This window comes from Coptis chinensis, unplaced genomic scaffold (assembly GCF_015680905.1).
Source record: "Coptis chinensis isolate HL-2020 unplaced genomic scaffold, ASM1568090v1 utg617_pilon_pilon, whole genome shotgun sequence".
Taxonomy (NCBI): Eukaryota; Viridiplantae; Streptophyta; class Magnoliopsida; order Ranunculales; family Ranunculaceae; genus Coptis; species Coptis chinensis.
In genome coordinates, this window is record NW_028238172.1 from 60,834 (window position 1) to 88,151 (window position 27,318).

At 36.3% G+C, this 27,318-nt stretch overlaps 5 protein-coding genes and 2 long non-coding RNA genes across 9 annotated transcripts; 2 read left to right on the forward strand and 5 right to left on the reverse strand.

Annotated features, from left to right (window-relative positions):
• Positions 1-487: 487 nt before the first annotated feature.
• On the reverse strand, positions 488-6,650 carry LOC147472947 (Riboflavin synthase-like superfamily protein). Its single transcript, XM_086588004.1, has 14 exons — positions 5,983-6,650; positions 5,674-5,833; positions 5,437-5,485; positions 5,028-5,141; positions 4,531-4,953; positions 3,311-3,694; positions 3,053-3,148; positions 2,786-2,901; positions 2,540-2,713; positions 1,968-2,130; positions 1,693-1,881; positions 1,398-1,526; positions 1,147-1,225; positions 488-876 (listed from the first exon to the last, which is right to left on the reverse strand). The coding sequence occupies exons 1-14, from the start codon at positions 6,539-6,541 to the stop codon at positions 767-769; spliced, it is 2,745 nt and encodes a 914-aa protein (XP_086444130.1). The 5' UTR covers positions 6,542-6,650; the 3' UTR covers positions 488-766.
• Positions 1,145-1,703, forward strand: LOC147472948 (uncharacterized). Its single transcript, XR_015210631.1, has 2 exons — positions 1,145-1,249; positions 1,378-1,703. It is a non-coding gene; the product is annotated as an uncharacterized LOC147472948 (long non-coding RNA).
• A 1,870-nt stretch (positions 6,651-8,520) lies between the features above and the next one.
• On the reverse strand, positions 8,521-13,159 carry LOC147472949 (adrenodoxin-like protein 2, mitochondrial). Of its 3 annotated transcripts, none has more exons than XM_086588009.1 (7): positions 13,021-13,159; positions 12,226-12,332; positions 11,601-11,631; positions 11,387-11,405; positions 11,141-11,223; positions 10,908-11,063; positions 8,521-8,752 (listed from the first exon to the last, which is right to left on the reverse strand). In XM_086588009.1, the coding sequence occupies exons 1-6, from the start codon at positions 13,059-13,061 to the stop codon at positions 10,949-10,951; spliced, it is 396 nt and encodes a 131-aa protein (XP_086444135.1). In that variant the 5' UTR covers positions 13,062-13,159; the 3' UTR covers positions 8,521-8,752; positions 10,908-10,948. The 3 variants fall into 3 exon arrangements, with proteins under 3 accessions (XP_086444135.1, XP_086444136.1, XP_086444134.1); XM_086588010.1 differs by lacking the exon at positions 8,521-8,752 and adding an exon at positions 8,776-10,232; XM_086588008.1 differs by lacking the exon at positions 8,521-8,752 and having other exon boundaries at positions 10,737-11,063; positions 13,021-13,158.
• Positions 13,160-15,653: 2,494 nt separating this feature from the next.
• Positions 15,654-17,447, reverse strand: LOC147472950 (auxin-binding protein ABP19a-like). Its single transcript, XM_086588007.1, has 2 exons — positions 17,311-17,447; positions 15,654-16,544 (listed from the first exon to the last, which is right to left on the reverse strand). The coding sequence occupies exon 2, from the start codon at positions 16,434-16,436 to the stop codon at positions 15,810-15,812; it is 627 nt and encodes a 208-aa protein (XP_086444133.1). The 5' UTR covers positions 16,437-16,544; positions 17,311-17,447; the 3' UTR covers positions 15,654-15,809.
• A 165-nt stretch (positions 17,448-17,612) lies between these two features.
• Positions 17,613-18,968, forward strand: LOC147472951 (uncharacterized). Its single transcript, XR_015210632.1, has 3 exons — positions 17,613-17,737; positions 18,248-18,344; positions 18,435-18,968. It is a non-coding gene; the product is annotated as an uncharacterized LOC147472951 (long non-coding RNA).
• A 370-nt stretch (positions 18,969-19,338) lies between these two features.
• Positions 19,339-21,933, reverse strand: LOC147472952 (auxin-binding protein ABP19a-like). Its single transcript, XM_086588002.1, has 2 exons — positions 20,999-21,933; positions 19,339-20,231 (listed from the first exon to the last, which is right to left on the reverse strand). The coding sequence occupies exon 2, from the start codon at positions 20,121-20,123 to the stop codon at positions 19,497-19,499; it is 627 nt and encodes a 208-aa protein (XP_086444128.1). The 5' UTR covers positions 20,124-20,231; positions 20,999-21,933; the 3' UTR covers positions 19,339-19,496.
• Positions 21,934-23,289: 1,356 nt separating this feature from the next.
• On the reverse strand, positions 23,290-26,920 carry LOC147472953 (uncharacterized). Its single transcript, XM_086588003.1, has 6 exons — positions 26,576-26,920; positions 26,297-26,390; positions 26,151-26,218; positions 25,953-26,009; positions 24,460-24,711; positions 23,290-23,622 (listed from the first exon to the last, which is right to left on the reverse strand). The coding sequence occupies exons 1-6, from the start codon at positions 26,675-26,677 to the stop codon at positions 23,497-23,499; spliced, it is 699 nt and encodes a 232-aa protein (XP_086444129.1). The 5' UTR covers positions 26,678-26,920; the 3' UTR covers positions 23,290-23,496.
• Positions 26,921-27,318: the final 398 nt, after the last annotated feature.

A 27,318-nucleotide genomic window follows, 5' to 3' on the forward strand; every position in this document is an offset into this window, starting at 1 on the left:
CTTTGTTACATTTAAGAGAGGGGGCTAACAGGCATTTGGATGGGAATGTAGACATCTCAACTGGGTCGGAACCCATTCACCAATAGCTTACAACTCCTGAGATACAACGGATTACAATATAGTAGAAACCCATTTGTATTTTGAAATTGAAGTATTTTAAACATAGGGTTTTCAGAATCCCCATCAAAGAGAATATAGATTTGCATCAACTTATCGAGAACCATGTAAATCTCCACAAATAGCCGAATATGATTTTCATTGGACCACCAAGCAGAAAGTTTTATATGAGATTTGCTTATGCAATTCTAAATTACATGTTAATATTGGGGTGAATTCGTAGAGAGATCAATACAAATAAACTTGGAAGAGTATGAATGTATAAAGCCTATGTTATGTTGCCTTTCCTATTGAACCATCAACAGGAAAGGTTTACCTGGGGACGATGTGTGTACTTTTTGGCTCCTAAATTCGATGTCAACATATGAGGTTCTCGTAGAAAAAGGAAATATATGTACCATTTTTTCTTTATTTTATTCTCATTGGAGTCTCTTACAAAAAAATTCAAACTAATTCAAATAAGTAGTTGAAAAAACTATGTGAAAATTGTGAAGGTAATTTGTACCTAAATAGGGTTCCCTGTCTATGCTGTTGTCCAGCAAAACTAAATTAATAATATGTTATTTACATGTGACACTTTTATAAAACTATCATATGGGTTGTATATATATTCTCTTTTTGCTTTCTCTTACGGGTAGGCAGTCTTTCTTCAGAAATATTCCTTGTGAAACTCAAAGCGTGTTGAGGTCTTGTGGCTTAGCTCCTGTGATAACTTCCTGAGTTCCTTGGCTAATACTGGCATTCCGCAGTAAAAGACACCTGCAGTTTTGAAATAATTCCTCGCTTTTAGAAGTAGGTAACATTTTCTGTTCACATATGGGGTCTTTTTCCTGTCCAAGTTAGCAGATTGGAACTTGACTAGGAGTAATTAGCCCTATCTTCTACTACGATTCTTCATGCTATCTAGGTCTCATAGCAGTATTTTTAACTTCTAGAAGTTCAATGTACTTTGAAAGATAAAAGTAAATACTAAGTATATCAGATACTTATTTTCACTAATGTTAGGTCAATTTAGTGTTAGTTTTTTACCTACTGTCGCAGATGGATGCTTTGATGCTATTTTTGAGAAGACTTCTTTCCAGTTTGGTCGGGCAAAGTGTGTCCTTACCTGCAGGAGAATGATGTGTGAATGGTTAGTAGTCATAACCAGTCAGTTTTTTTATCATTAGTGAATAGGAACGAAGACCTCATAGCATCAAAATTTACTACTCTTCATCAGAAATGTCAACGTCCCTAACTTTAACTCCCATGAATGTGAAGGTAACCATTGAAAGTCTTACCCGAGTTCCAGACAGTATGTCAACGCCATGTTTTGCATGGTTCAGAGCTTGGACCATTGTGAGAAGGGTCGACCTTGCATCCCCTTCCTCATAAACACAAGTAAGATAGTTATGCAGCTCGATTACGCCCTGTTTCAGTGAGTATGACAACAAAGACAGAGCAGCTGTCAGTCGGTGACTTTAACATAGAAATTTTAAGTCCTATACTACTGGGATTCTATTTTCACGTGATCTTCTTGGGTCTATATTTTCAAAGGTTGAAGTAAATCAAGTAATGAAAAAAGAATATACTTACTTTTTGATCCATTTCTGCAACTTCATTCATAACACCTTTAAACCATTCAAAAGAACCTGCTTCTCTGGTAACCCAATAAAAATGAGCATTAGTGGTCCTCTGTGATCTCCTTTTTACATTGGGTGTTACCGATGACGATGTATAGCTATTAAGGCTGTCCTCTGATCTACTCGTCTCTGTGTTTGAATCCTAAGTCATCAGTGGGATCTTGAATTAGACTTGGCAAGTATCTGTCAGATAAGAGCATAAGAAAAAATTAACCTTTAGATTATTACCGTTTGTTCTCCTGATGTTCTCAAGTGGTTGAGCAGATCCTTGAGGACGCTTATAAATGGGGTTGCTCCTATTCCAAGCCCAACGAGAAGCAACACGTCATAATTGCGGTAGTCCTGTGCTGGAGCTCCATATGGCCCATCGACAAGTAGTCTTTTTAGATTGCTGCGATTGTTCAGTCACTTTCTTTGTGAGGAATTACCATTGCAAAAAAAATCATGCAAATGGTTGGGATGATGATATTCTAGTTGGTAGTTCAGTTCTGTACTACTAACTTTGAAGATTTTGGAAACTAGGTCCATGAAGTGGTCACCCCTTGCATTTCGTGGTAATTACTTCAGAACATTCATGGTAACTGACATTCAAACAGCCGAACTAGGATTGTTTAAAGGCTAATTCATTGGTGGGGCATACTAATCAGAGAAGGGGTTGTCCAGCACACAGTTCATTCAAGTAAATGATTGGGTCGATAATATTAACTGTTGAATAGTGTGTGCAAAAGTCATGAATATGTCTCGTTTCATTTTAGTGTAGTATTCCAAGTAGTTGTTTCTGTAAAATATGCCAAGCTTACCCTTTTGAATCTATTTGTTTGACTTGTTGGCCAAACCTTGCTCTACCAATAATGATCGGTGAATCACAAGTTTCAGTGAATACTCGCTTAAGCTCTTGTGTCCAGTCTCCTACTGTTCGGATGTGAACGGTGAGGTAATCATCTCCAGGTGCCGAAGTGATGGAGAACGGATGCCTAAAGTATTTTTAAGGTCAATAATTTTATTAAAAACCGAGAGCAGTAGAAGAAAAATGACAAGGCACCCACCATTCAAATGGAGAGATTCTTGGGCACTGTAGGAATATATACTGCCCACTCTTGTACTTGAATCCATTGGGCTTGGACATAACTAAGCTAAACACGTTTCCTGGTAGTTCTGCTACCTGAGAAAAAGAAGATGACGCAGCATAAGAAATAATAGTAGTTGATTTTCATATTTGGCCAATAATTTCGACCAACGTAGAAGCAACTCTGATAATATACATGCTCTTCAATTTTATGTTGGTGTTTTATTTGTGTGGGATGAAAGAGTACCTTCAGTATCTTAACCGAGTAATGATTTGATCTGCATGTTCGGAGGGTCCTCTCGCCTATATATAGCAACAAGGGAACTGAGATGTACATCCATGTCTGTTGACAGATCACAAAACTCCATCAGTGGACTGTTCTGTGCGGTTGAATGCAATGTAAACTCACATCTGCTACGCCCATGTGTTGAGCTTTTAGCACAAGATTTCATTGCATCCAACTTCTCACAAGTGTCTTTCTTTAGAAAAGGCTGAAGGTTCTTACCGTCTTTTCATACCATCGGTGTTCCAAGAACAGGAAGGATCCATGAATGAGAAGCAAGATGTAGACAAGAGCGAATAGATGGTGTGTGTACCAGAATGCGTTGAAGCCAGTTAGTCGGTTGAAAGGTGCAGGAAGCCTGACTACATTCTTTCGGAAGTGATGAGTGGCAAGGGTAAACGAGATGGCCATGAGAACTATCATAGTGATCCCAGTCACTCCTAATACGCCTATTATAAGGTCAGTGTAAGTAGGCTTCTTGTCATGGAAATCAGATGATATCAAGGCAAATTTTTCTGGTGAAGAGTTGATCAGACGTGGGAAGTCACAGGCCAAATGATTGACAGCGTGAAGAAGGATCCCCACACCTATAGCGGATGCTATCACCTGCAAATTTTTTACTGTTAAAATGTGTAAATATCGTATTTCTTATGGTAAACTAAGACTTGTCTATTGTCGTTACTTTGAAATTAAAAGTCAACAACGAGGATGGAAAGCCACGAATATACCAGTATACCGGCTCAACTCATTAAAAGTAAATAACATACATTTTTCTGGGATTAGGGTGCTTCCCAGAAACACTGTTGACAAAGGGTATATGCAATTTACATGGGACTACGTGAGTTACTTCTTAGGAGATGGTAGAACCTCCAATATGCATATTTTGCCATTTTCAAGTGTCCAGTTTTGCCTTTTTTAGTATTAAAGTAACATACTGGGTCTCCATCGTAGGTACCAAATTCTTAAAGACTTCTGTTAGCCTCTTCAATTGAGTATTGGTGTCCAAACGTAGTTGGCAAGTCAACTTCATCTTGGACGTAACACTAGCGCACGTTGGATCGCCAATCGCAGTACAGATTTATCTCCTATATATTCTGAAGTCAACTTCATGTTGGCATTAACTTCAAATAGATTTATAATATTTTAAAAGAAAATTCGTTAAGTATTAAAGCAACAATTTACGTAACAATGATCAACAGAAAAGCTTGCCTAATATATCTACTGGCACAACAAATATGTTAGGTGTACTACGTGGGGCGGCAAAGACTGTAATCTTGTCTTTTGCTAGAGTTGGGAATTTAAACTAGTTTGATGATGCCAATCCTTTAGAACGAGAATGAAGGACACCGCAGCGGAATAACCACATCTCCAGTTTTGGCTGATTATATGGGGTTATACCGGATATATTACCTCGTCCAGATGGACTAACTTTTTAGACTTACCTTGTGGAAGTTGATGTTGTCGTCGAAAGGAACAAACAATCTAGCTTTTGTAGACCGAAGCCATGTAAGCGTGTTACGGCAAACTGGCAACAAAATGAGAGCCATGTTAAACTTGAGAGTCTCAGCAGCTCCCTTAGCTGTGGACAAGCAATACCCCATGACATGAAAAGCCGCTTTCTTTCTATATTGATTAAATTTCCAAGCAAAAAGGGTTGCCATGATTAGTGCCCACACCACAATTATCCATGCTCTTTGCCAGTTCTCTAAAATGAGACCCCGCAGCGTGCTTGTTAGCTTGCGTACGGCGTTCTTCGTCTTCAATGAAACTCTACTCTGACTCCACGCTACACTGGCAGTGCTCAATGGTCTACTATAGTTCATGTAGTTGTCTCTTTGTAACAGTAACGTCTCCAACTGCCATAACTGGACAAAAAAAATATATAAACATTAACATGGTATAGTTCAGCCAAGGTCTATCAATTACTGATTTTCTATACCTCAATATAACCAAAGTTTTCTGGGTCGAGTTCTTCCATTATTAAGGAAGCATATTCTTCAGCTCGTTCTTTCAACTTAGACAGTTTGTTTGCAGAAGCACTCAGCATTATAAGCTGCAAGCATACTCAAAATTAGCATGACATGATTAAATGCGCAAAATTGACATAACATGAGTTCAGATTGCGCATGATTTTGCATCGAAATGAAACGAGTCCAAACTAATTTTCACGACAGTTACATAAGTGAATTTTGTTATGGTGCCTTTCTCAGCGTACTTAATATATATTATTGAAATTAGCCAAAAAATAAAATCTTTTTTAAACTTTGAAAATCTAAGTCAATCAGTAGTTCGAGAATACTTTTGACATGATGGCATGTTTAGTATTTGCCAAAGTGTAAAATTGTTACCTCCTGAACTTCTTCTCTCGTAATCCTTCCATCTTCATTACTATCCGCCCTATACAACAGATGGAGAAAATTATTAATCGATATATATTGACTAATGTGTATTCCTAAGTCACAGTAAGCTAGAATTTTAAAAAAAACGTCTTGTACTTCAAAATTCAAAATACGAAATTCGAGGTGTTCCTGGGACTAATCAACAGTGTAAACAACGTTAATGAGCCGGGTCCTAGAATGACTCACATGTCAAAGAATAACTGAAGTCGAGCGTCAAAGCTTTGGTCTGAAATTTGCAACCAAAAGTCGTAAAGCTCTTCTTTCGTAATTCTGTCAATCTTTTGTCGTCTCCGTCTTGCTAACGCATCAAAAATTCCCAATGCAAACTCCTTTGAGTCAACCATCCCTGGACCAACAGCAAAATTCAAACCATTTAAAACTGTTTTTCTTCTTTGCTTAAATAAAATGCAACTCGAACACTTATCATAAGGTCACCGATCCTAATACTACTCGCCTCAGGTACACTATATTACGGAGTTATATGATTTAGCTTACCTATACATTGACCAAAATCTTCTCTAGATAGCAAACCATCTTTGGAAAGTGAGTCGAACTGCAATTCAACTTTTAGCCAGAGTTCATTTTTATCAACAGTGCCAGTTGTTTTATTGATGAATCGCAATCCTTTCAGTGCTAGTTGAGCACTGGACCTGGTACGTTCAAGTCTAGCTCTCATTTTTCTAATGTCCCGAGCTGAAATTGTAGGATCTTCTGTAATATCTGCTGAAGGTCGTGCGGACGTAGATTTTCTCCATGAAAACATTCGACGTAGTCTGGAAGTCGCCGACACACTCCTTGAAATTAAACCATCTTCACCTGGTGTATCTAGTCTAGCTGTTGGAGTAATGCTATGAAGAAAAATGGCATCGTCTTCGAGTTGTAATGTGACTTCAACGAAATCTTCATTTTGATTGTTTCTATGGAGATCATTTAGAAATATTGGAAGCATTGTTCCACCAACACCATAGTCACTAGAATCTGAGAAGTTATCAGGAAAATCTAGCCGTCTACTGTAATTTGATCTCCTTGAACTACTTCCGATAGAAGACGGCATACTTTTCCGGCTAGCCTCTCTCTATTTTTTTTCCTAGTTGGTGTTCTCTCTCGTGGAGAGCATGGATTGCACCTTTGCTTCACACGCATCGACTTGAGCTTCTTAAAACTAACACCTCTCAACTATACACACAATTTCAACGTTAGTGCTTAGACGTGCTATGAGAGTTGTTGAGATTTGTTGAAAACTTTTTAAAATTAAAAAAAAAAATGAAATTCAATTTATCAACTTAATTATAAAGAAAATTATCTAATTTATTATTCATTTAATTGATTTGAATTTTCACCAAATTTTCGATTTGGACTTACAGATTGATTAGCAATAGTTCATAACTATTTTGCGTACTTAAAAAGCAAGTCTTATGGATTGGATGTAGAAATGTAATATTGCCATGTGTACTAAAAATGCCTTAGTGTTTTTCAACAAATTCGTTGCAACTGCTTACCAGGATGTGGAGCTAATGAAATTTTTAATTTTTCCTTTCTTGGTGAGTCTTTTTTTTAATCAACTGGATACTAACTTATGAATAATGATGTCAAACTAAAGTATAAGATTAAGGCAGTAGATGACTCCAAAATTAGTATATAAACAATTGAATAGAGCCGGCAACCAATTAAGTATATTAGTACAAGTGTAAATTTACAGGGTACACTTTAATTCCCATTTACTCAACGTGCTGCAGCCGGTAGAAAACGACGAGAGGTGCATATGTAAATTGAAAGAAGTAAAATGTCAGAATTTTGTCCAAAATGTAGCTATTTGGTTATTAATTTTCATGTAATTAGTTTTCAAAATGTAGAATTAGACGAAAATACAACCAGCCTTCCAAATTTTGATGGTTATTCAAATTTAAGGACTGTACATTTCACCATTCCAGTATATCTTTGGGCGTAGAGTCTCTAATTCTACACTCATTGGAGACGTAATTCTCCTCAGATTTATTGCCGTAGCATCTCTAAAGGCGTATGTACTATGTACTACATGCCTTGTAATTACTCGGTTTCTTAGTAAATATTTTGCATTTTCTTATCAAGAGTTTCAGAACAATAATCCAAGGAAAAAAATTTGGTCAGATTGTACTATTGTAGTCTTAAAACTGCTCTATGGCTTTTGATTGATCACACATTGTACGACCACATGATTTTATATAGCAATTAGGTAAGATCGTTCGAATCTACTCCTGATTCTCTTATTTTGACTAATCACATATGTTTCAAAGAAAACATATTTAAAGATAATTGGAAGTACTTGATTCAACCATTATGGATCAAAATCTATTTATTTAAACTGTACAAGTTGGCCTGATAGCAACAGTAAGGTTTGATCTGGAATAGGCAAATAGCAATACAGGGACACAGAGAAATATGATCTTGGCGTAAACAGATGGCTTATTGCCTTATTGTAGTAGATAGACTGATAGACAGCAACAGAAAGGGAAATACCACTACCTTTGCACGTAAATTAACTTCTAGAAGTTCGACGACCAAGTTCAAATGTAGTTCCCCACCAACCCTTCCTGTACCGCTGTCATTGTGAAATTTAAGTTTCACGTTGTACTTCCAAAACCCTTCCTGTACCGCAGTCATTGTGAAATTTAAGTTTCACGTTGTACTTCCAACAATATGCGTTAAGTCAGACGAATTGGTGACAAGTCATTTTTTAACTCTGCTTTCTTCAAACTGATTTTACGTCCAAATCATCATACGAGGTGAATTAGTTAACAAGTCCCTATATAAACTATAAAGTCAGCCAATATGTAAGATTTTTATGTACGTATTTAATTTTGTTTCATTATCAAAAAAAAATATATATATATATATATATATATATATTTTGTTTAGCCTCAATAAACCACAGGTTATATAGGATAACCCAAAAGCGAACACGAAATTTTCACAACTCTCCGTGACTTTTGAGTTTAAACTCAACTCGGACGCAAGCCAATGGACTTCTTGAACAGAAACAGTCAACAGTTAATATGTGGCAAGATCTTCATCGAAATTTTGTGGCCATGATGACTATTTTGCTTGTACATAATCAGGATGAAAGCATCCGTTTCTATGAATTAAACTCTGAGAAGTGAGAACTACAGCGGACTTATAATCTGTCCTTTCCTTTTATTGGCCATGCACTCTTTGTGATTGATGAAACCTCCCACCCTCTTGCCTTCAATAATTTGCTTGTGTCATCCTCTTGCCTTTAATCTGATTTCTGGAACCAATTCTATATTTAAACACTGTAGTAATGTGCAATATGGCCAAACAACTATTTGATTAAAATTAAATTCCAACTCTTCAAATGTTATACACTTGCTACATGCCCGACATGAACCTTTTATTACCAAATTACCAACGCTTACTAATACGCTCATACATGATAGCAAGCATCAGATTACATGCAGATCCTTACGAAATTCCCATGCAAAATCTAGCATTAGCTGTTAGTTGATTTTGACCTAATTGGTTAATAAATTCAAATTTCAATTTAACAGGCCAGCAGATTAAGAATAGTAACAAAAGTTCGTAAATACCCCGATGAACTTGCATACATGAAGGACACCCTAGAAGAGATTATAGTACACTTCTAACTTGTATTCCGAGAGTATGCAAAGTACATGATACTTCTAGTACTTCACATGGTACAAGACTACAGGACCTTTTTGCTCGTTGGCGTAAAAATTTACAGACTGTACGATGCATGTTTTTGTTAGAACGAAGCTGTCTGGTGAGATAGTGACCATCTTTTGCATACTACAAATAAATGCATATTCTAATAAAAATGACACAAAATTTCAAGCTCCAAAAAAGTCTTAAGAGCTAATCAGCTTTCTTAAGGTTCAAGCAATTTAAACCTAATGAAAAAGATGTGGTTTAGTTAAATTCTTTTAACTCATTCAAGTCCAAGTTCCAATCCCAAATCACAAAATATTCAAGCAATCACAACCAACCACAAACAAATCTGTCAATGGACCTAATGGCAGAGACAGACCTTTCGATATCGTTCATTGGACATTGCATGTCCAAAAGCTGTGACAAGAACTATTTCTTAACCTTTTATTTTTTAACTGATTCTGTATGTTACATTCAAACTAGAAAGATTAAACCATGGCTTCCAATCTGTCATGGTGCACACCAACAAAATAGAACAGTAGAAACTGCAAGCTTCATAAAGGAGCTGAACTGTAAAATATTCAGTTAATTACCAAGTTTCCAACTGTGTTGAACAAGGAGCATGTTATTCTCCTTGGTCTTACTAAAGCAAAGCGTTCAACAGATAGTTTTTTCAATTAGGTAAACTGTTACAGTCACACTTACTACCAGTATTTCCAAACTGACATAATCTAGTCTTGAATTTTCATTCTACTCAAAATTGAGTCACCAAAACTGTTCACCTACCTTAAGGCTGCTTGACTACAAGTACAAAGTTATACTTTGATATAAAAAGTCGAACAGTACTTTTTGCTTTAAAATACTAAAAGTATTTGACATTTTTTTTCCCTTGGCTTTTGACTTCTGGCTTCTCATACAAGTAAATTCTCATCTATCTCACCTTTATTTTTTTTTCCAGTAAGTAATTCTCATCTATCTCACCTCATGTTGAAATTTAGACAAAGTGACATTCTTTTGTAGCACACTAGCACGTAATGCCCCTTCCTTGCTTTCGTACATAGTAAGGCCTATAGTATTGATATCTAACATCAAATCGGACCTCTGATTATTTATATATAAATTTTGCCAATATATATTGTAAGGCTTGGCAAAACAGAGGACATAAATAGGCACATGTATACCGGAATAAATTGGAGTATCATCCATTTATGACAACAACAACCTAAATTAGAGGTTAGCTAATCAAGAATGAAGAGTATTCTTGGAGCATCACTTTAGCTGGCAACAATCATCATCATTGCCAGTCATTTGATCTAACCTTTCTTTTAGTTTATGTATATATGTGCATTACACTTCTTCAATATTTTGATGTCCTTACCATTGTCTCTCAGTATCATGTCAAGTTTACCACTAATCCACTTGCAAACTAAATCACATCCCCCAATTTGAGTAATAACATGGAGAGTAAGCCTCGTTGTCTGGTGCTCCAAAAGGAGATCAACAATAAGATTAATACAATCCTTTTTCATTGACCACTAAGGAATAGTTTTGACATGATGAATAAAAGGCTTATATGGCACTTCGAATGAAAGCAAAAGGTTTTAAATTACCACGTTTTATGTTAAAGAATAGCAGATGATTTTCTACTTTCTAACAACAGAAAAACAAATTAAATATTGTGACAGTTAAAAAATTATAGCAGTGTTCTTCAATCACTATATGGAAAGCTACAAACTGAAAGGAAATGCAACTCTTACAGTCATGGAGTGACCTGCCAAAGTTGTCCAATAGGAAATGACTAGTGTGGTTTTGGTATATATCCATCAACTGCAAAGTTATGAGTTGCAGCTGGCAATGCTAAGCGAATTCCGTCCAGTTCAGGCTTTGCAACCATTTGACATCCCAGCCGAGACCTGCAGAAAGTCAAATAAAAATTAGAACTAGTCTTCGGGATGAAGCTCCAGAACAACATCAAAGTAAAGAAGCTCACATCTCTGTAAGACCAAAAGCAAGATCAAGCATGCCATTCTCCTCATCCACTGGATCTTCTAGTTTATTGTAGTAGTCAATATCCTACAAAAAAGACTGATCGAGTCAACTACCTGCCTTATTTCATGAAGGACTTAGAAGCTAGAACTACCATTGCTTATCAATGTTTAAGAACTTAGAACACAGCACCCTACACAGAATCTAATGAAGATGACATTTCCAATAACATACAACGCTAATAACATACCATCACGATCACATGGCACCTCTGTTGCATGGGTACGCCCTAATTTCCTCTGTATCGCGTACCCGTGTCCTGCGGACACTGGTACGGACACGGACACGGACACACGGACACAAACAAAACAGACCCTAATTCTCAGATCTCGCCGTGTCCAAATCGTCGTACCCGTGTCCAAACCAGACACTCCGTCCTGTACCCATGCAACACAGCATGGCACGTGGAACATGCTAGTGAGCCTTCACATGCTCCTGTAATCAAATTAGAGGAAAAAAAATTTACACTGTCAAAAGCAAGAAAATATTTAAATTTTTAGAAACAAAAAGAAAATACAATTAGAGGCGACTACAATGACTAATTAACATAATATTGTTCTTTGCAAAGAATAATGTTAAAAGGATATAATGGGGATTTAAACTGGCAGATGCAACAGTTTAACAAAATCCACACTTTAATTAAAAACAATTCAAAGAAAACCTAAAAGTCTCTCTTTTATTCATAACAAATTCATAAACATCAATTGAAACCCTAAATTACAAGCCCTCTTATTTATACTAGTTGAAACCAAAGAAAACCAATTAAATATGGCACATGGCAAATAACTATTTAAAATAAAATAAACAACTAAAAGAAAGGGGTGGCTAATGAATGCGACTCATGGGCTTGACTCAAACTCAATTCCTTTTTTGTTAATCTTGACTCGACTCGATGTCCACATCATAATCACTCTCATATCTTGAACATCCATCGAGATGCAATTTTATAAAATAGCATAAACAACATCTGAATTGCTAATCAAGAAACAAAGGATTCCATCTTAAATAGACAAACTCTCCGGTACTTGCCTTCAAGTTCAATATCGTTTTCATGGGCAGCTTCCAGCATTGACATGCCAATCGGGACTTTGATACACCTCTCGTCTCCATCCTTGTCAACAAATGTCACAGATATCCTGCTCAATTACAGAAACAACCATTATAAACAGGAGTATGTGACAAAATAATCAAACCAAGAAACAATGTGGCACTCTATATATATCACCAATAAGATAATTCAAAAAAAAAAATCGTAATACTCGTAAATTTTATTCTGTTCAGTTTTGACACTTTCGGTTCCTTGACACAACAGTCCGTTGAGCTTCTTAAGAGATTGTAGAAAGTTATGGACAGTAACATAATAACAACTGGTAGCAAGGAGTTTGCATTTAAAAGGATAGGATTTGCTATTCAGAAAGGACTTGTCTTAATTATTTGTAAAACTCATTATCAATAAAATTTCCACTTGATATTAAAAAAAAAAAAAAAAAAAAAAAAAAACTCTACTTATACAATTATGAAGTGTACTGAAATGGTTGTGTTCCCTAGTCAGGTTGAACACAATATCTAAATAATAATCTAATTTGAACAGCTGAAGATGTTTACTCCTAGCAGTGTTTGCAACATCGATAATTCTCATTTTCTTATTAGCACTAACTATGTCAGTATGGTTCCCAATACAAGCTTAATCAATTTGGTGGAGGAAAGTCCTATAGAGACTAGTAACTAGTTACATGCCAAAGAAATTAATGCTATAATTTTGAAGAAATTTAAGTTTCGAAGGAAAAGTTAAAAGCATGAAGAAGAACTATCTAGATGAACTACCTCAAGAGTCCAAAGCTACTTAATGTAGTTTCCGATCCCATTGAAAGGAATAGGAATCACTCCCAGGACTGGTTATGGGTTGTTCAGCAGAAGCAAAAATATTTGAAGAACAAAAACTTTATAAACTGAAAGCAAGAGTCTACAAAACATGTTCACATATTGCTGGTCCATATGTTAAGAAGGTGACAAAATAACTGTAAAAAAACCTGGAGTAGACAAGTTATATGGCACCCGCCAACCTCGCCCAACGCTGAAAGGTCTGAAAATGTGATAGACTCTAGGTTACATTGACATCGGCACGCTATGTATGTCCGATATGGGGTGTCGGATATATTGAAGATCGATATAATTAATTAATTTTTTTAATAATTATAAATTTATTAAATTAGATGGTAAATCAGAAATTCGAGTAAATTAAATACAATATGTGTCCGTGTGTATCCGACACGGATACGGACACGGACACGTGTTTTTTTCAAAATATGGCGTGTCCATGTAACCTAGGATAGACTTCAGTTTGATCAGGGAAGTACATAAAAGCATTACCAAAGAATGTGCTAGCCTCCTAATTATAAAGTTTTCTTGATTTATTAATTGTGACTATCCGACAGAACTCTGATTAAATCCTTAAAAGCCAATGGCTAAGTGGGAACTAGTAAAAATTGACAAACGAAGCCAGTAGAGTTTATTATCTGAACTTGTAATTACATTATGAAGATGATGGAATTCAATGACAAGTCTATAGAAATGGGCCAACACTTTAATCTCTAAAGGTCATTTCAGCTCATTTATGAATACATGCAATGTCAGCTCGGAAACTTATTGATGAACATAAAGTAATTCATGATAGTTAATCTGAAGAGCAAGAACTTACTAGCATTATCAAGAGTGGTAGAAGAAAAATGGTGATGATCCTAAAAAGACAATGAGAAGATAGAAATACTTGGGATTTGGAAAGTAGTTATCAAATGGGTTGGATTTTTTTATTGGGCTTTTAATTTTTAGGCCCGAAACTATATCTGGACGTCCATTACTCGAAAACATTTTGTGACAAGAAAATAAATGTAGCTGACTATGCTATGTAAAGTATTTAGTATAATCGCGTGAGGAGCTGCTGGGGAGAGAGAGTTGGGTGATGCCGAGAGATGGGTGGACGGAGTATGGATATTGGGGCAAAGAAAAATGAGAGAAAATCGGACACCCCAACCAACTTGGTTTTTGTCCAAGATATGATTTTCTGTCCTTTAGTTTTAGATATTAAAGCAATTTTGTAAAATGTAGTAATTATCTTCTAATGGTTACCAAAAGCTAATGGTGGAATTCGAGCTAAACAAGCCGAAGTTTTACCATGCTCAAGCTCGCTGACTATTTAAATTGAGCTCGATGTAAAAAACTAAAATGAAATTAAATGAGCCCTGTTATTTTTATAAATATTATTTAAGGAACGAGCTTCATCAAACTCATTTGTTAAATGTAGTTTAATTTGAGCTCTTCAAATGAGCCGAGCTTAAACAAGCCAAGCCCAAGCCGAAAGCACTCGGCTCAAATTCCACCCTTACCGAAAGCAGACAAAAGAACAAAAATGCCTCTCAAATTCTGAAGGATTGACATGCATATCGTTGTTTCGTTGCCTGTATAGATGTGATGTGTGACCCTCCTCTCATGGACCTCCATACAAATAGAATGTGCTCCGTTTGTCGATCTGTAGCTATCTGATTACATACTTTTCTGAAAGTAATATGAGGGGGGAGGGGGGGTGTTGGATACACTTGCACTTAAGGTTGCTTCATCAGTTTTATGTATATTCATCAGGGCGTAAACAGATGTAGCAGATAATACAAGGGTCTCAATATAATAAAACATCATAAATAATTAACCAAGTTCTTGCAGGGCATTTGACACTAAATGATTTATACATAGGATAATATAACTATGGAAACGAACTGCTACGATCCCATCTCCATTGCAATGAGTAATATAAAAGATGTAGGGAACTGGCCTGGAGACGATGCAAGTATGCAACCAGCCAACTGTGACAACTTAATGACACTATCACGAGTTTCGACCACAAGGTTTAGGATAAGCTTATCCCATCCCATCCCCTTTTGTGACCAGTTTGCCACCCGACCTCGCTCCACCATAAGATCAAGGTCCCACTGTTCACTAAAACTTCCTTGACTCTGAGGTATACCATATACATGCATTATGCATATGCAGTGTGTACAAATCTCTCCTAGTGTAATCGCTTCGAAATTTCTAATGTTATTGAAATGCAATTGAAACTTGAAACACGACACACATGGTTTTGCATTTAAAGATCCAAGGTTTCATGCAGTGAGTCAATGTTTCGCATGTCTACCTTTTTGAATTGTAATTTCTGTTGTAAGATACTAGAGGGTTTTATTTTCCTACTTCCACTGCATCTTGTTCTATGCATATAAGTTAATAGTTAATTCTGTCTGGAATAAGGACTAAGGACTATGCTACTGTGAGCACATACATGTGCAAAGAACAGAGGATGTAACGAACTAACTATTAGTGTTTTGGGGGATGCAACTGTCACTCTTCATGTTAGAATAAGGTAAATAATTAGCTAGGAAGTCATGCAAAACACAAAGAAATACTTCTTAGACTTGCAAAACAAAATTAAATACTTCTTAGACTTCTGATAGTTGGTTTCAAACAGCACAAATCAAATAGATTAACAGAGCTTCACAAATCACATTTGATTAAATTCGAATAATCATAGCTCATACAAAACATCAAAGAGCTAAGTGGCCAAGGATGGATTAGCCGGTGCCACCAAGGACACCCTTAAGCTTCCTCACTTGAGCATCATCAAGGAAAGTAGTTTTCACAACAATTTCAGTAGGCAAGTCATTGGCAAAAAAGGCGTAATCAGTGAGTTGGAGGCCAGGACTTGGACTGCTGAAGGTAACAGTGGCAATTGCAAGAGACCCACCACCATTCAGCTGGAAATGTAATAAACCTTGAGGAAAAATCATGACGTCCCCCTTCTTAAGTGTTTTAAGAAAAACAGTATTAGCTGAATCCACAAAGCCAGCAAATATAGTACCCTGTATGACAAGTAGAAGTTCGTTTCCAGCTGGGTGAGTGTGAAATGGGATAACACCACCGGGGGCAATGTCTAAGCGTCCAATTGAGATTCCAAGGCCATTCAAGCCAGGGAACTGGGAAACGAATGCTGGAGTAACGGCGGCCTTAATAAGGTTTGTGGTGTTCCCAGCCACAGCTAACCCCGAAAACACGAAGTCATCTACAGTGACATTTGTCTTACAATTGTATCCTGCAGGGCTTGTAGGGCCCTTGAGGTCTCCAACACAGTAGTCTGCTGCATTAACACTGTAGGAGAGGAGAAGGGCAAAGAGGAAAAGAGTTATATGGAACATCTTCATTTCGCTAGTACGAGAGAGGTTTCTTTGAATTGGGTTGGTCTTAGTGGGATTGCTACCATTTACTTATATATAGGGAGGTAGGATGCTTGCTGGCTGGTCCAATAGACCCTGCACCATGCAAGAGAAGAGATCCCGAGCAAGGTTAGCTTGACAGAGCACGTAAGAAAAGACATAAAATTTATTTGTGGTCCATGTAGTCTTATAAATCAATTCTCCATACAGACAAAAAAGCCTTTTCTAAGTGGAAAGGAAATGTTTTTTACTTTTCTCTACAATAATAGGATACTATCATTTCTTTCCTGACAAATTTTTTTTGCTTAACTACTTCAGAGTATATCTTCCCTTTCAAAAAAAAATGTGGAGGAGCTAGCAGTAAAGTGTTGCAATTGGATTCCCCATTATATTTATATCATTAATGTTGAACCTTAGAGAAAATATCATCTCTCTCAATTCAGGCGTTTCAGCTAGTGCAACTCTTTAACTAAAGAAAAAGCTCATTAACCATACTCTTTGCTGGAAACAATGCTAACGATTAAACTAAATGTAGAACAATTTTAAAGCGTGCAAATGTGCAATACTATAAGATATTAATGCATGCTGATTTTCATGACAATCATCTACACTAGAAAATTGCACTGTAGCCGATTAGCCGCTAAAGAAGAAATAAATCAACAACAAATGTACTGTGACGTTTGATAACAGCTGGAATGCAACCCAAATATACCTTTTAAGGAAGTTCATAATACATAGTTTTACTTCTTAATTTAAGATTCATCCATGATATAAGTTCTTCACAAAAGATTCTAATAACAGCTGCTCTTACAGCTTTACCCTTAATTAATCAACTATTTTCAGAATAAGATAACGAACTTACCTGCAATGAAGTTTCAGAATGTTCCCAAAGGCAAACAATCAGAAAATTCGATTAGGTGGTCCGTTACTCGTGCACATGGAAGAGGCCATAAGAAGACATCTCTTAACAGCTAAAAAGGTGTCACTGCAAGTCTTCCTGCCACTTCAAAGGATAACCATATGAAGTGTGTGGATTGTAATGGTTCCCTCCCTCGGAGGGTTCATGGATTATATTGATCCATAAGCAGTTTTCCAACTTGTTTGCATTGTACGCGCATACCATCAGCTCAGACAATGTCAGCTCGTATTTCACAATATCAGTTAGACAGTTACATGAGTGAGCTTTGTACGAATCCAAGTAATATGCTCTCTATTCACTCTCATGAGCCTCGATTCTCCTGGTCAATTTCATTGGATCGATTAGAGACACGTTGTCGTCCAATTTTAAGGTATTATTTATGTAGGATTGTTTTATTATTTAAATTGGTCGAGTCTGTATAAAGTCTAACAATAGCTCAACAAAATTTCACTAGGATTGTGTTGAAGCCATTATGGAACCGTATTGGTTGGTTCAAAAGAGAGAGGTCTTTTTATAAATAGCATGTCTTCAATGCGCGAGATGTATGGTGCATGTGGGCCTTTGGATCAGTACTTTTGCCATGTAATACACACGCACCCCTTGGTATGAGTGGCCCAGATTTAATAGCATACTATACGATCTCTGCGACTATAGATTTAAAATTTTATAAATGAAAGCATGCCTTCAAATCTTGTAGTCGTATGGTGGGTAATTATGGGCCTTTGGATTCAAAGATTTACGCCATTAAATACACACGCACCCTTGGTATGAGTGGCATGAATGGCGCCATTACATCTCTTCGACCATAGATTTAGCCTTTATAAATAGGAAAGGCATTGTTACGCAAAATATTTTGGTGGCATGTACATTTGACTTGCAGTTTCAGTATGTACTTGCTGGTTGGGAAGGTTCTGCCACGAATTCACATATTTTGACTTTGGCATTAACAAGAGCAGACAAATTACATGTACCAAAAGGTATATTACACTTATATATTTGTTTATCATTGAATATAGATTTTCTTTCAAAGCTAACAAATAGTTTTTTTCCTTTCCTAATTAATATAGGTAAATATTATGTTGTGGATGCCGGGTATGCCAATACACTAAGTTTTATTGCTCTATTTCGTGGCACTCGCTATCACTTGAAAGAATATGGTGTCTACAAATAGCAAAGAATTGTTCAATCTGCGACATTCATCGTTGAGGAATGCTGTCGAGGGTATCATTGGTATCTTAAAGAAGTGTTTTCCTATTTTGACCCTTGCTCTTCCATATCCATTTGAAACACAATTGAAGATAGTGATAGCATGTTGCATTCTACACAATCACATACGAAGAGAGAAAACGTATGATTTACTTTTTAACTTGGAAGATTTTGAAGGCCAACAAAAATCTGAAGTAGTGCATAACAATGGGGGTGTGGAAAATATTAGTAGAGAAAGAATACGAGAAATAACAACAGAGTTTAGAAAATCAATTGCTGATGCAATGTGGAGTGACTATGAAAGTTCAAAATGATGTAGTACTTATGGAGTTTTCTTTTAATTTATTTGTTTAATATATATGAAGAATGTAATAGTGATACTTATTTTGAATGACTTATATAAGTGCTTTTGCTTGTTTAGATTTATATTTATTTTGACTTTTCTTATTTTGTACATTTCATTTCATATTTATTTGAAGTATACACGTAAAATGAAGAAAGAATAACTTACTGCTAATATGTTGTTCATGACAAACAAATTGCAGTGTTAACCAAACACAGTTCAAGTTAAAACCGTGATAGAATGATTGAAGACCAAACAGCTTTCAGATTAATCATCTTTATGTAATATATCTGCAGAATTGGAACACCTAATCAGTGTTGAGCAATACAAAATCTTCTGTGGCCAAACAGAGCCTTCATGTTGGAATAAGGTAAATAATTAGCTAGGAAGTCATGCAAAACACAAAGAAATACTTCTTAGACTTGCAAAACAAAATTAAATACTTCTTAGACTTCTGATAGTTGGTTTCGAACAGCACAAATCAAATAGATTAACAGAGCTTCACAAATCACATTTGATTAAATTCTCGAATAATCATAGCTCATACAAAACATCAAAGAGCTAAGTGGCCAAGGATGGATTAGCCGGTGCCACCAAGGACACCCTTAAGCTTCCTCACTTGAGCATCATCAAGGAAAGTAGTTTTCACAACAATTTCAGTAGGCAAGTCATTGGCAAAAAAGGCGTAATCAGTGAGTTGGAGGCCAGGACTTGGACTGCTGAAGGTAACAGTGGCAATTGCAAGAGACCCACCACCATTCAGCTGGAAATGTAATAAACCTTGAGGAAAAATCATGACGTCCCCCTTCTTAAGTGTTTTAAGAAAAACAGTATTAGCTGAATCCACAAAGCCAGCACATATAGTACCCTGTATGACAAGTAGAAGTTCGTTTCCAGCTGGGTGAGTGTGAAATGGGATAACACCACCGGGGGCAATGTCTAAGCGTCCAATTGAGATTCCAAGGCCATTCAAGCCAGGGAACTGGGAAACGAATGCTGGAGTAACGGCGGCCTTAATAAGGTTTGTGGTGTTCCCAGCCACAGCTAACCCCGAAAACACGAAGTCATCTACAGTGACATTAGTCTTACAATTGTATCCTGCAGGGCTTGTAGGGCCCTTGAGGTCTCCAACACAGTAGTCTGCTGCATTAACAGTGTAGGAGAAGAGAAGGGCAAAGAGGAAAAGAGTTATATGGAACATCTTCATTTCGCTAGTACGAGAGAGGTTTCTTTGAATTGGGTTGGTCTTAGTGAGATTGCTACCATTTACTTATATATAGGGAGGTAGGATGCTTGCTGGCTGGTCCAATAGACCCTGCCCCATGCAAGAGATCACGAGCAAGGTTAGCTTGACAGACAGACAGACAGAGTACGTAAGAAAAGACATAAAATTTATTTGTGGTCCATGTAGTCTTATAAATCAATTCTCCATTCAGACAAAAAAGCCTTTTCTAAGTGGAAACGAAATGTTTTTTACTTTTCTCTACAATAATGATACTATCATTTCTTTCCTGACAAATTTTTTTGCTTAACCACTTCAGAGTACATCTTCCCTTTCAAAAAAAAATGTGGAGGAGCTAGCAGTAAAGTGTTGCAATTGGATTCCCCATTATATTTATATCATTAATGTTGAACCTTAGAGAAAATATCATCTCTCTCAATTCAGGCGTTTCAGCTAGTGCAACTCTTTAACTAAAGAAAAAGCTCATTAACCATACTCTTTGCTGGAAACAATGTTAACGATTAAACTAAATGTAGAACAATTTTAAGGCGTGCAAATGTGCAATACTATAAGATAATGCATGCTGATTTTCATGACAATCATCTACACTAGAAAATTGCACTGTAGCCGATTAGCCGCTAAAGAAGAAATAAATCAACAACAAATGTACTGTGACGTTTGATAACAGCTGGAATGCAACCCAAATATACCTTTTAAGGAAGTTCATAATACACAGTGTTACTTCTTAATTTAAGATTCATCCATGATATCAGTTCTTCACAAAATATTCCAATAACAGCTGCTCTTACAGCTTTACCCTTAATTAATCAACTATTTTCAGAATAAGATAACGAACTTACCTGCAATGAAGTTTCAGAATGTCCCAAAAGACAAACAATCAGAAAATTCGATTAGGTGGTCCGTTACTCGTGCACATGGAAGAGGCCATAAGAAGACATCTCTTAACAGCTAAAAAGGTATCACTGCAAGTCTTCCTGCCACTTCAGAGGATAACCATATGAAGTGTGTGGATTGTAATGGTTCCCTCCTTCGTAGGGTTCATGGATTATATTGATCCATAAGCAGTTTTCCAACTTGTTTGCATCGTACACCCATACCATCAGCTCAGACAATGTCAGCTCGTATTTCACAATATCAGTTACATGAGTGAGCTTTGTACGAATCCAGTAATAAGCTCTCTATTCACTCTCATGAGCCTCGATTCTCCTAGTCAATTTCTTTGGATCGATTAGAGACATGTTGTCGTCCAATTTGATAAGAGCCCAATACACAAGAAATTTGAGGTATTATGACTTCAAATCATAGGTTCGATATGCCACTTTGCCTATTGTTTACATGTTTCATCTAGTAGCTATTAGGAATTAATTTCATGGGAACAGCCGAACAGGGGCTAGAATACCTGCTCGTCTCTTCCTATACCACATTTTCTTTTACCACTATGGCACTATCACTGTTTTCAAAATTTCTTCGGGTGCAATCCTCATGTATTTGCTTGGCAAACAAAGAAAGCAGAACTGTTTTCATTCATTCTTCAATAGTTTTATACACTTGACCTTGAAAACCCGCTCTGCTACCCATATCAACGTCTTCATTTCTCTCAAGTCTCAATGTAGTTCCCTCTTCTCAATGAACTCACTGAAGGTGCTCTAAAGCAGTAGAACAAATGGCTACATAAATAGCCAGTGTTTCTAATATAGTGAACCAAAGGTATCGCTATTCGGTTTCGGTTTGGCATTTCCAACTTGACCTATGCTTCTACCAACATTGTAACTTCAAACAATACTTCGAAGTGCTGAGGCCCTGTGTAAAAAGTAACAATGTCACATGATCCACACTTGACACTTCCATGACACCTGGATGTGCACACCAGTCAGTGTGTCGGTGGGCATATGAAGGCAACAAGGACCAAAGCGAGAAGGCTCTATGACTTAATGTATGCTAACTGCGAGAATAGTTTGATGTAACTTATTACACTACAGTACTACACTACTACCACGGATCAACTGAACCCCGCATCTATATCTTAAATGGCCCTTCTTCAAAAGACATACCACATCATTTTACAATTTACACCGGTGTTGGAATCATTGCCATGTACCGATGTAAAATAACAACATATAAGCCTGAAATGAAATTTCAAGATCAATTCCTTGCAGCCTAAAATAGTTAGTCCTACATATCTCGTGTCGACCTAGCAGACCATTGCAATGTTACAATACAATATCAAATCTATACTACTTTAAAATGCGGTGTGGGGGAGCTAGCCATTTAAGCATGACAAATACCGTTCGCACCTATTTTTTCCTTTTTTTTTTTCTCCTAAGGACCCCACGATCTATAAAATCAGGTGTTTAACCCAAAGTGTGACACATGTGCACAATACTAGTTTATATTAACTCACTGAATCCACAAAAGATGAATAAAAAAAAGTATAATCCCTTAATAACATAACAATTTTTCATGAAAATGAATTAAAAGATAAATAACCACTGCCATATAATAAATCAAAAGTGCAAGAAACCGTTTGTATATTGAAATTAATAACAGCTCTAGTTAGCTAGTAAATTTGTGGACGGCAAAAGTTCGATACAGAAATTATTCGCCTAAGATTCGAAATGTTTAACAATAATACTTTTAAATATTCTGTCCAATAAAACGCTAACGGCAAAAAAACGATATACGTGTTTTAAACGGGTATAATACGAATGCATTCCTTTAAAATTCGGCTATATATTTTACATTTAAAACTTTGATATATAAGTATATAACGTTTTTATTTTTATTTTTACAATTTTATTCATGAAAAAATAATACAGATGTCAAATTTTTGGTTCTACTTACTATTACTAACACTAACAAAATTAAAAAAACGCATAACAACAACACATCCATTCCCCGGTAAACAAGATTGCTTTTGAGTTTTGATCTTCAAGGCTATGGGTTATGGCTTCAAGAACTAAAAAATGGTGGAATCTGTTTTCTAGTTATGGCTTAAAGCCTTCAAGAACTAAACACATGCTTTTCTTATTCTTTAGTCTAAGCATTTAGGGGTTCTTTAATCTCTACTTTTTTAGTCGGTTGAGTTTTTCCAAGTATTAAAGTACGAGAGTTTCCATTTCAAGTTTCCAACTTTTACAATAAAAGCCCCGTTTTTTTTAATTTCAATAATTCGGACATTATAATTTGGCGATAATAAGCACATCCCAAGAAATTTGCGTATTAAACCACCATTTTTCAAATATTCGCCGTCTTGTTCGTTTTATACGGGAATCCTTATAATACGTGCATAATTCGCAAATTAAACAGTAAATTACTAGCTATGAGCTCTACCAGTCTTTTAAGCCAAAATCTTGGAATCATGCGAAGACATATCTTTTCTCGAAGACATCTTCTGTTTCCTTCCTGTCCGCCTACCAGTTGCTCCTTTCCCTCTTGAATTCATTACTTGTGCATTACCTTCCATCTGCAATTAATCGAATGCACATTTTAGAATTTAAATGATTTTAGCCTACTTCAAGGTAGCAATAAAAGGGTACAATTTTGGAATCATAAGAAGCTAGAAATAGTAGGATTGTTTAGAAACCTGTCTATAGTACAGATGGGTTTCATATGACTAGGCCTAACTAATAATTGCTGATTGTTTCAGGAAGACCTCTCCAAACAGAGGGAATTTGACAATATCCACATTTAGACTATGGCATATCTTGTAGCACATAAAGGACACCTGTATGACATTATTCAATTAACACGTGCAATGCTAAGTGAGATTGACACGGGTACATGTATCTATATCCAATTCTGACATGAAGTATCCAACACGGTAAAATAGCAAAAGTTAAAGGTACATGACGTTTAATAGGTCCATGTATCGTATCCAAGACGGATAGGGGATACGTATCCAACAAGGATTTTTCCTAAAATACAGAGTTGTTAGATACGTGACATGATAAAGCACATAGCTCGCCCTAATGGTCATGCACAACATGTAGTGTTTTTAATGCATGAGTAATGCACTTCACTTTACTGACATGTTTTCTATATTTGGTCTTGATGAACATATATAATAAAGCCGCATATAATCAACTAACTGCATGTTTTAAAATTTTCATTTTTTTCTTTATTGGGTACATACAAACATTTGCTCAGGTGTGTGCAGTGTGTGTTTAAATTCTGTATGTGAAACCCATTCGTTTTAAGATTAAAGTAGACCAAAATGATTAAGATTAAGATTCATTTTAAGGTTACCCAAAAATGATTAAAATGAGACAACAGAGAGAATACTTGACAAAAGAAAACTCACCCCAACACAGAAGCTACAGAAATCAAATGACTCCATATTAAAGTCCACGTTGGTCTTTTCAGAGCTTATGCTTGAACAGTTCTTCTTCTTGCTGGTATTGAAGTTGTCGTTGTAAGAAGAGCAAGAGAATCCATGGCTACTGCTATTGTTTGGTGATGAGCTATAAAATGATGGATTGCAATTTTCCTCCTCTTTATGAAACATTTCCTGGAAAAGATTCTGAAGTTCTTCAAAACTTTGTTCTCCATTCTCCTGCAATTAGTTCATTTTTCATTAAAGAAAAAACTTGAAAATATATATAATTTTCTGAACTAGGAAAATCAAAGATCAAGAGAAAAAGTAACACCAAATCATCCACTTCAACCCTTAGGTGAAACAAAAGCTGATCCCAAAATGTTGGCTTAGGCATTTTAACCTTATCCTTTCCCCAAGCTACATTATTTTTTGGAGCTTCTTTGGATCATGAGCATCTAGAAATGAATGAAACGACTGATGTAAATATGAACATCTTTGAGTACCTCGTCCCTTCATCCAACCTATTCAAAACTAAACCCCTCTTCCAGTAAACCCATGTTTTTTATTTCCTAACCTTTTGCCAATACAATGTTGAAGGTCCACCTTACGTTCTAGCAGGGGAGGTAAGAAGAATGCTGCAATGTAAAAAGCACGCAAAAAACAACAGTTCCATCTAGAAGTAAGGATCAGAAAATCCTTATTTGTATCCTTAACAGCTACATTCAGCACTTTTCTACCTCAATTATGGCACTCACACTCCCCCTAACACTGTAATCCTGGCCTAGCCCCTTTTCAACAAACTGAAAAGAAACCAACTACACTTGGTCTGGAGGCTCCAAAAGCTTCTTGTGGGGTTCCCCTTATACTTCCAAAGAACCTCTACACTCACACCGTCTAGGTACTTTGTGCCTCAGACTAAAGAATTCATGACCAAACGCCCGAAAAGACCGTCATCAGGAACTAATTCACCGAAAGAAACGTGTTGTTGAGATAAATAGTCCAACATTGCGAGTTTAAAGCCTTGCCAACTAATTTTTAAATTCCAAGGACCACCCCACTCACTGCCACAAGGTTTTGAGTTTGATGTTCCAAATTTTAAGAGATGCCCATCGAGATTTGTTGGGGGGTAGGGGAGGTTGATAGAAAATCTACTGGAAACCTTTCCAAATGTGTCGTGCACCACTCCAGTTAATTAAGATAGATTGGTTGTGTTATAGCTCTTATTGACCAATCAGATAAAAAAAAATCTCCTACTTCTGAACAAGTACACATTAGTTCCCACGATATCTCATCGTCTCAATGAAAACATAAGAAAACATAGATTAACTTGAAAAATATTGGCAAGATCACCCTAAAATTGCCAATTATAGCCAATGTGGTGCAGTCAACAATCACAATATTAAATTGTATTTAACAGCCCGTTTATAATTTCCACTAGTTTAAACTTTAAACGAAACTAGAAGAATTTAAAAACTCACACGTGGCTTTGTTTGTCGCATCATAACCACCATTTCTCCCAAAAAATCACACATACCCTGCACATATTCATATAAAAAAAATAGGAAAAAACTGCAAGTAAAATTTATACAGAGAGAATTCATTATTTAATAAAAGCTCGAATTGCCATCCCATAAATTCAAAAGATAAAAAATATAAACAATTTCCGTAATACTTACATTTTCGTCATCATCATTATTGTAGACACCTACGTCATACAGCATTCTTTTGTTCTCGTCCGATAGTACTACAATAACCCAACCAAAAATAAACAATGGAAAAAAAAAAATGAATATTTTTTTTATTATGAGTTGCAAATAGTTACCAGAATAAGCTTCCTGTACTGCTTGAAAATTCTTCTTTGATTCTTCAATGAAGTTGGAATCACCTGAAGAAGAACACCTATCTGGATGCCATCTCTGCAAAACCAATTCAATCATAAATATCAAAATAGGAAGTAAACATAGCAAAACAAAGCAGGCAATATCTTCAAATCATCATAATAACTTACATAAAACTATATAAACTAAGCAGTATGGGAAAAAGATAACAACTTGACCCATCATCATAATAACAACTATTTCATCAGTGTATGTATACTAACCAAGGCAAGCTTCTTATAAGCATTTCTAAGTTCGAAATGTGAACAGTTCTTCTTCAGTCCCAAAACTGCATATAAATCACTCCCTTCTTCTTCACTGGCCATTACTGCTTTTACTGAAGAAGAAGAAGAAGAAGGAAGAACATTAAATATCGACGAATTTGATACAAATATTTTAGAAACTACAACATGACGATATCTCAGAAGCTGAGATTTTGAGATATTTTGCAATTATGTTGGATTCGCGAAGGTTCTTTGTTCGGGGAGTCAATTTTGGGCTGCGACTGAAAACCAGGGTCCAACGGCCAACTTTCAAGTTGGCGGGGGACCACTGTGATTGGGAAAAGGACATTTTCTGTATTGGATGGGCTAATATCTTCATTGCCAATGGATGGGCTAATCTAAAGCCCAATTAAAGTTAGCCCATTACGAATCTGTCCTGACTCCTGAATGATATTTGACAAGTGCACGAGTAGAAGTTTTTACTTAAGCATTCACAATTTGAGGGTCTGTCATGCTAGAATATTTTACATTTTTACACATACCGATTTTAGATTTTAGATACAGTAAAGTTCCAAACTAGTACTGCTAACCTAAACAGTTAAAATCGGTTTTTGAAACTAATCGGGTCGAGGAAGTGGACCGAATCCGAGGCTATGACCGAAAAATCTCGGAGTGATATGTAATTGGTAAAATTTATGGGTTATGATACCAGAGGTCTGGAGTTCGAACCCCGCTACACACTA

What these genes read in the sequence shown, in the direction of transcription:
- LOC147472952 (XM_086588002.1), bottom strand. Translation starts at nt 20,123, where the DNA reads ATGAAGATGTTCCATATAACTCTTTTCCTCTTTGCCCTTCTCTTCTCC.
- LOC147472950 (XM_086588007.1), bottom strand. Translation starts at nt 16,436, where the DNA reads ATGAAGATGTTCCATATAACTCTTTTCCTCTTTGCCCTTCTCCTCTCC.
- LOC147472947 (XM_086588004.1), bottom strand. Translation starts at nt 6,541, where the DNA reads ATGCCGTCTTCTATCGGAAGTAGTTCAAGGAGATCAAATTACAGTAGA. An exon ending in AGAATCTCTCCATTTGAATG is followed by an intron (nt 2,714 to 2,785) that starts GTGGGTGCCTTG and finishes AAAATACTTTAG; the next exon opens with GCATCCGTTCTCCATCACTT. An exon ending in ACATACTGTCTGGAACTCGG is followed by an intron (nt 1,226 to 1,397) that starts GTAAGACTTTCA and finishes ATTCTCCTGCAG; the next exon opens with GTAAGGACACACTTTGCCCG.
- LOC147472953 (XM_086588003.1), bottom strand. Translation starts at nt 26,677, where the DNA reads ATGGCCAGTGAAGAAGAAGGGAGTGATTTATATGCAGTTTTGGGACTG. An exon ending in CTTATAAGAAGCTTGCCTTG is followed by an intron (nt 26,391 to 26,575) that starts GTTAGTATACAT and finishes TTGGTTTTGCAG; the next exon opens with AGATGGCATCCAGATAGGTG. An exon ending in ATAATGATGATGACGAAAAT is followed by an intron (nt 26,010 to 26,150) that starts GTAAGTATTACG and finishes GAATATGTGCAG; the next exon opens with GGTATGTGTGATTTTTTGGG.
- LOC147472949 (XM_086588009.1), bottom strand. Translation starts at nt 13,061, where the DNA reads ATGGGATCGGAAACTACATTAAGTAGCTTTGGACTCTTGAG. An exon ending in AGTAGCTTTGGACTCTTGAG is followed by an intron (nt 12,333 to 13,020) that starts GTAGTTCATCTA and finishes GTAATTGAGCAG; the next exon opens with GATATCTGTGACATTTGTTG. An exon ending in AAACGATATTGAACTTGAAG is followed by an intron (nt 11,632 to 12,225) that starts GCAAGTACCGGA and finishes ATTTGATTACAG; the next exon opens with GAGCATGTGAAGGCTCACTA.